Raw genomic sequence first — 6,987 nt, forward strand, 5'->3', positions numbered from 1 at the left:
GTGTCAGTCAGGAGGGGGTGAGGGTGGGGGGTGGCGTTTTCACCTTACCCCTTTAGGAGTGCTGAACCATGCTCAGTTACAATCATTTCAAGTTGAGCACTCACAAGTAAACCCTGAATCCGATCACCCCTGTGGTGCATGCCCCATGGCTGGGGCATCATGGATTTACACCAAACGTGCCTGCAATGTTTATTGGAAATCAGCATGCAATAATTGACTTTTAACTGTCTGTAAGTAAACGGAATGTGCTTTTTCAAATTTCATCTACAAACGGCTGTAATTTCATAACTATAATGTTGTCTTATTATTTTCATTTCCGCTTCCTTATCGATTTTCAATTCAAGTCGGTCCTGCTATAACCATAAGCTCTCGTTGTGGTAATTTGCTGGTCTCGGGCACGTGCCGCGCTGCCGGCTCATGCTTGTATTCTGATTGGCTTATTGAATGATTGACAGACGGTTTGCATATTTACGGTCAGCTGATAAAAACGAGAGAAACTGACAACTAGAAGACAGAAAGAAAATCCTCTCACCGGACGAATAGTCACAGCAAATGTAGAAAGAGCAGGAAATAATGATCAGCATAGTCTTTTGCCAAATTTACTGGCTAAATGATGTCTTCGACAATATGGCAGCCAAACCGATGTCGTGATCAGCAGCAGCAGCAACAGCAGCAGCAGAAGCCCAAAAGGAGGGCACACTAGCATTACCTTCATCTTTAATGTAAACTCTAGCTCAGGATGGCCACCACACATAACGGTTTTATCCAACATCAAATTTTGGCAAATTTTGATTTTGGTGTTTACCCAGCTTCCGGATCTGTAAGCCCTTATGACAGTCAGTCTGATTTTAGCTCTCCAAATTCCGACCAAGAAAATATTGGCAAGCACAGGAAAAAGAAAAGAAAATGCATCCAGCAACAAGTTCAACAAAGACAAGCTGCTAATCTTAGAGAAAGGAGACGGATGCAGTCTATTAACGATGCATTTGAAGGACTCCGTGAACATATTCCCACATTGCCATATGAGAAACGCTTGTCCAAAGTAGATACTCTCAGATTAGCAATTGGCTACATCAGTTTTCTGTCAGAACTTGTGCAAACCGACTCTCAGACTAAAGAAAATATCAACAACCATATCGGAGAACAACCGAAGAAAGTCATCATCCACTGTCATAGAGGTATGTACTAAATTGCTTTGATGTTGCACCTATGCCATGGAGAGAACACATTCTTTATCTCTTTATTACCCGTTTAAAAGGATAAAATATCAACTCTATTACACCCGTTTTTCGTGTTTCATCAGTACATACGTTCATGTTTTACACTGGTAAATGTTTTGAGGATTATGTCTTATGCGGATCCTTTCTTTAAAACTCGCTTATTTTGTGAAATATTTTAGCAACATTAATGCGATTGCCAACCTAAAATAAATAAATCCATTCCCCCACCATCTGTTCCAACTATCCCTGGTAGCTGTATGCCATGGTTCTAGCGTAAAGCATCATGTAAAGTTAAAAGATTCAGCGACAAGTATCATAAGGCATATGATGATATTTGCTATGAATATCATGTGGTACATGAAAATACTATCAATAAGCATCGTGTATTGTATTATAATACTAGGTAAAAGTATCAGTTACACTCTGATCTCAGTTACTACAGTTATTACACTAATCTCAGACCCCAAATATGGACATCGCTGTTCGACACTCGTTGTTTCTAACATTAGTGTGGCATGTGTACGAGTCTTTCTACACAAGTCAACGAGCCATGGAAAACAATTCTATTAAAAACTACAAATATAACACGCATAGAATCACGCTTTGAATTATTGAATAGTTTCGAAATAACAGGAATTGAAGATTTCATTTAGTCGTTCTTTGCAATTATAACTTGGCTATTGGGTAAGATTTATTCAATGCAATACTTCAAGGTGCCCGTCATCTGGAGGAGGGGGATTGTCTCGGGTGTGAACCGACCGATGCTCAGGCGATATGAATAAATACGAGCGGTTTTAACGGCAAATTAGACCCCTATTAATTCAGGGTGGAAGGGCATTGGATTTCAGAGCCCCTTCTGCCATTGACGGGGAACAGGGTGTTTGAGGGCGAGTTCCTGCATAGCGGGACCCCTCCCTCTTCCTGCTGCGTGCGGCCATCTAATTTATTTATTTATTTATTTATTTATTTATTTATTTATTTATTTATTTATTTATTTATTTATTTATTCATTTATTTATTTATTTATTTATTTATTTATTTATTTATTTATTTATTTATTTATTTATTTATTTATTTATTTATTTATTTATTTATTCAATCTCTTATTGTCATCAATGCATTCAGTCATCTGGTTAGTTTTAATTAGCATTTATTCATTCATTCATTTATTTTCATCGATTCATTCATTCATGCTTACAAAAGCTTCAGCTGTTGTCAAATTTACACTAGAAATGAACAAATTAGGAAACAAAACTACGTTTTCATTCATCCATTCATCCATTCATTTATTTATTTATTTTCATTTAATTTCATTTCACTTTATTGAGTAATTCGTTCGTTAATCAATTCGTAAAGGTATGGTTTAGTGGTTTAGAGATACCTGACCGTAAACAGAACGATTGTGTTTGATAATCTTCCGGCATATATATAACGAATTTTGGTCCACTTCAAACATGGCAGTAAGAATATCACGAATCACGTGCTAGTGTCAGTAAAGAGTAAACGATATATTTATCTTCCACCAATCATATATGAGATAAATATATCGTTTACTCTTTACTGATACTAGCACGTGATTCATGATATTCTTACTGCCATGTTTGAAGTGGACCAAAACGTTTTATATGCATGAGAAGTGTTACGTAATGTGAGACATGAGTATATGTAATTTACAATTGTAACGGGTAAATTTACAGTGACGCAGAAAATCAAACTCTCTGTGAAATACGTTATTGTGACGTCAGGTGTAACATAAAAAGGAAAAGGTAGATTCGAATGATACTTTTTGTACGGAGAAGCAACTAACTAGTTATTTGAATGAAATATGGTGTAAATACAGGCAGTTCTACATATACACTTCACTTGACTCTACTAACTGCATGTGAATAGAAAAGAATTGTGAGCAAACAGTTGTTCTTCCTGACGAATTACTGAACACATTATTCGGTCCTTAGATATAGATATATATACCTGTAAACCTGTACCCGCCCGACAGTGGTGTGGCAGGTATTGATGCTTCTGCAAAGTAGTCTTAACTAAAGACGTCGCACACTGCCCCTTTATTTTCTTCAGCGTCCAAATCACGCATCTTTACCGCTGGCCTTTTACTAACAACCACTACTCTACGCTCCTCAACTTTGAAGTCGACTAACAGAGAAACATGAACCCTACTCTGGACCTTATTTCCCTAATCTAGCGTCACGTTTCAGTCAATAAAAAGTATCCAATGTGCTAATTATATGTTGCTCCAGCAGACTGAATGTAAGATACATTGTTCCTCCCACGGGGACAAAGAACACCCTGGCTCTCTCCCCTCTTTCGACAGGTAGACAACAAGTCACGTGATACACACCCAACACTTTGAACTTTTGTACCGAGTTTGTATGTGGGCTGTTTAAGGGGTCATCATTAACCATTAACACTCTAAGACTGACTTAATGCTGAGGACCCGGTGTTGATGCCATACGTATTGCTGGCTTCCTGCCTCCCCAACTTGCCGCTCACAGTCGGGAGATGTTATTACCACAGTACTATTGGGGTTAACAAACACACAACAACACGTAAACCAAAACACGCACGCACGCTCATACATACATACATACATACATACATACATACATACATACATACATACATACATACATACATACATACATACATACATACATACATACATACATACATACATACATACAACAGTAAATAAGTATGGTATGGCATTGTGGAAGCGAAGTTAATTGGCGCAATATCTTAAAGTCTCGAGTTGTTCAAGGAAATATGTGACGTAGAGTGATGTATCCACGACTTATTTAAGATCATATATGATGTCGAGTGAATGTGTCCACGATTTATTCAAGATGACATAAAAAGTAGAGTGATGTGTCCAAAAGTTGATTCAAGTGATACATGTATATAAAGTAGAGTGATGTGTGCAGGAGTTGGTTAACGTGGCATATTGTGCACATAAATTGTTCACATGCATGTTGTTTTCTTCCACCAGGCATTCACGAAGAGGAGGAACAATACGGCCTACCCCCTGTTGCTGGGCACTCCTTATCCTGGACAGACGACAAGAAACCCCATATGGGACCAAACAATATAATGGTTGCCAAAATTTGGACACCAGAAGATCCAAGGAAAAACAAAATTCAAACGGAAGCTGATTGTTCGGGGCTTCTTGATACGACACTCGATATCTGATGTATTCTTTTCAATATGCATATGGCGTATGAAGGGATGTGTGTGCCAGCTTCACAATTCAAATCTGATGTTACTAGAACCCATATTATGCTCCTTTAATAGGGGTTTCATTATTTCGAAGGAAAGAATGTTTTATTATATTATTTGCTCAGGTTTAAATTTCTTTCAAGCCCAATTTCGTGTCAGCAATCTTTATGAGTGCTAATGCATCATTGTAAATTGTGTTTGAGATATCAGTAACGTTATAAATACACACTGGTCTCAGCCGATTACAGAAAGTCCGATCGTGATTGCTGGCTTAAAACATGTCTTCCCAGGCGAAGCAGACGTTCATCTTGTTTGGTGAGTTGTGAGTACAAGACTAGATTGTGATCTAATGAGTGATGGACAGGGCTCGACTGTGGTGTACTGAATGCTGAACACTGGGCGAGACTGTGGTATGCTGAGTACTGAACACATCATGAAACTTTGGTCTAGTGAGTGTTGAACATGGTGCAGCAAACGGTCTACTGAGTGTAGAACATGGGGTGAGACTGTTGTCTACTGAGTGCTGAACACAGGACGGAACAGTGGTCGATTGAGTGCTAAACCTGGCACGAAATTGTGTTGTACTGAGTGCTGAACATGGCACGAGAATGTGTGGTGAACACGGAACCAGACTTTGGTGCTGAGAGTTGAATACAGTCCGAGAATGTTTGGTCGAGAGAGTGCTGAACATGGGATGAAGCATTGTGTCTGCAGAGACCTGATCATAAGACGAAACTTTGATCTGCCGAGATCTGAACAAGATGTGCATCTACATTCTGACTGATGCAAGAATGGTTGAAAGGGTGGTGGGAAGCTTGACTTTTACAGGCTGTATATAGATACTACTTTGACTTGTTACAATTCAGTGCAATGTTATGTTATACTGTAAACATTTACTGGGGGAGGACTTATCGTCCCGAGGTAAGGGATAAACTGAATAAATATGTTATATCTGTTGAAGCGTCGCTTTGCTAGATTTGAAATATGTGTTCTTCTTAGAAATGTATTGCTCTGCTGAATCTCGGTAACAAAATGCAGTGTCAGGTAGGATGTTAAAGCCTACTCCCCCATTACTTGAGAACAATCTTATCACATCCGTCCAACCAGCGCTAGGCGACAAGGAAGATTTTATTGGTTAAATGTAGGACTGCCTCTCAATCACGTGCTTCATTATACCACTTTTAGTCATAATTCCATGCTCGTACATTAATAAAATACCAACATTTTGACATAACTATTATCTAGAGAGGTATTCACAAGCAGCTGAACGGCGCTTTTACTTCTCGCACACAAAGAAATGCCAACAAAGGAAACAAAATCCTTACTGCTATAAATTTGTGCGTTTGAGAGGTAACACATTTCCGGTGTGTTGCAAATATTGGAACTGGTTGATTATGTTGGTTCGACCTGAAAGCGTCGTGTTCTTCAGTACAAAATCGGTCTGTTTTATCTACCAATAGAACTGTGTCATGTTCTTGACTGTCCTGTAGGTGGACACATATTGACGTTACCCAACAAATGGAAGACTGTCACAGGTTGTATTGCAGGTTGGTGACTATCACACGTTACACTATAGGTTGGTAGCTGTCACAGGTTACAGTGTTGGTTCGTGACTTTCACAGGATACACTATTGGTTGATGACTCTCACTGGTTACTCTGCGTGCTGGTGACTGTCAGGGGTTACACTACAGGCTGGTAACTGTCATGGTTTACTCTACAGGTTGGTGACTGTCACGGATAACACTCATGGTTGGTGACTGTTACGGGTTACATTGCTGTTTGGTCACTGTCACAAGATATAATACATGCTGGTGACTGTCACAGGTTACACTGCTACTTGGTGACTATTACAGACTACACTATTGGTTGGTGACTTTTAAATTTGACACCACAGGCTGGCGACTGTCATAGGTTACACTACTGGTTGTGCCTGTCACATGTTACACTCCAACTTGGTTGACTCTCACGGGTTACACTACTGGCTGGTGACTCTTAAGGGTGACACTACTGGCTGGTGACTGTCACAGGTTACACTACTGGTTGGTGACTCTTAATGGTTACAGTACTGTTTAGCGACTCTTAAGGGTTACACTACTGGCTTGTGACTCTTAAGGGTCACACTACTGGTTGGTGACTGTCACAGGTTACACTACTTGTTGGTGACTCTTAAGGGTTACACTACAGGCTGGTGACTGTCAGAGGTTACACTACTGGTTGGTGACAGTCACAAGTTACACTACTGGTTGGTGACTGTCACAGGTTACACTACTGGCTGGTGACTTTAAAGGGTTACACTACTGGGTGGTGACTCTTAAGGGTCACACTACTGGTTGGTGACTGTCACAGGTTACACTACTTGTTGGTGACTCTTAAGGGTTACACTACAGGCTGGTGACTGTCAGAGGTTACACTACTGATTGGTGACTGTCACAAGTTACACTACTGGTTGGTGACTGTCACAGGTTACACTACTGGCCGGTGACGGTCACAGGTTACACTACTGGTTGGTGACTCTTAAGGGTTACACTACTGGCTGGT

At 39.8% G+C, this 6,987-nt stretch overlaps 1 protein-coding gene across 1 annotated transcript; it reads left to right on the top strand.

Moving 5' to 3' along the window:
* The first annotated feature begins 661 nt into the window (after nt 1-661).
* Nucleotides 662-4,498, top strand: LOC137256203 (pancreas transcription factor 1 subunit alpha-like). Its single transcript, XM_067793921.1, has 2 exons — nt 662-1,178; nt 4,222-4,498. Exons 1-2 carry the CDS (start codon nt 740-742, stop codon nt 4,419-4,421), a joined length of 639 nt encoding a protein of 212 aa, XP_067650022.1. The 5' UTR covers nt 662-739; the 3' UTR covers nt 4,422-4,498.
* The last annotated feature ends 2,489 nt before the right edge of the window (nt 4,499-6,987 follow it).

This window comes from Haliotis asinina, chromosome 11 (assembly GCF_037392515.1).
Source record: "Haliotis asinina isolate JCU_RB_2024 chromosome 11, JCU_Hal_asi_v2, whole genome shotgun sequence".
Lineage (NCBI taxonomy): Eukaryota > Metazoa > Mollusca > Gastropoda > Lepetellida > Haliotidae > Haliotis > Haliotis asinina.

Excerpts from the sequence above, each read along its gene's own strand:
- LOC137256203 (XM_067793921.1), top strand. The coding sequence starts at position 740 with ATGGCCACCACACATAACGGTTTTATCCAACATCAAATTTTGGCAAAT. Across the intron at positions 1,179-4,221 it reads CATCATCCACTGTCATAGAG|GCATTCACGAAGAGGAGGAA; the intron begins GTATGTACTAAA and ends TTCTTCCACCAG.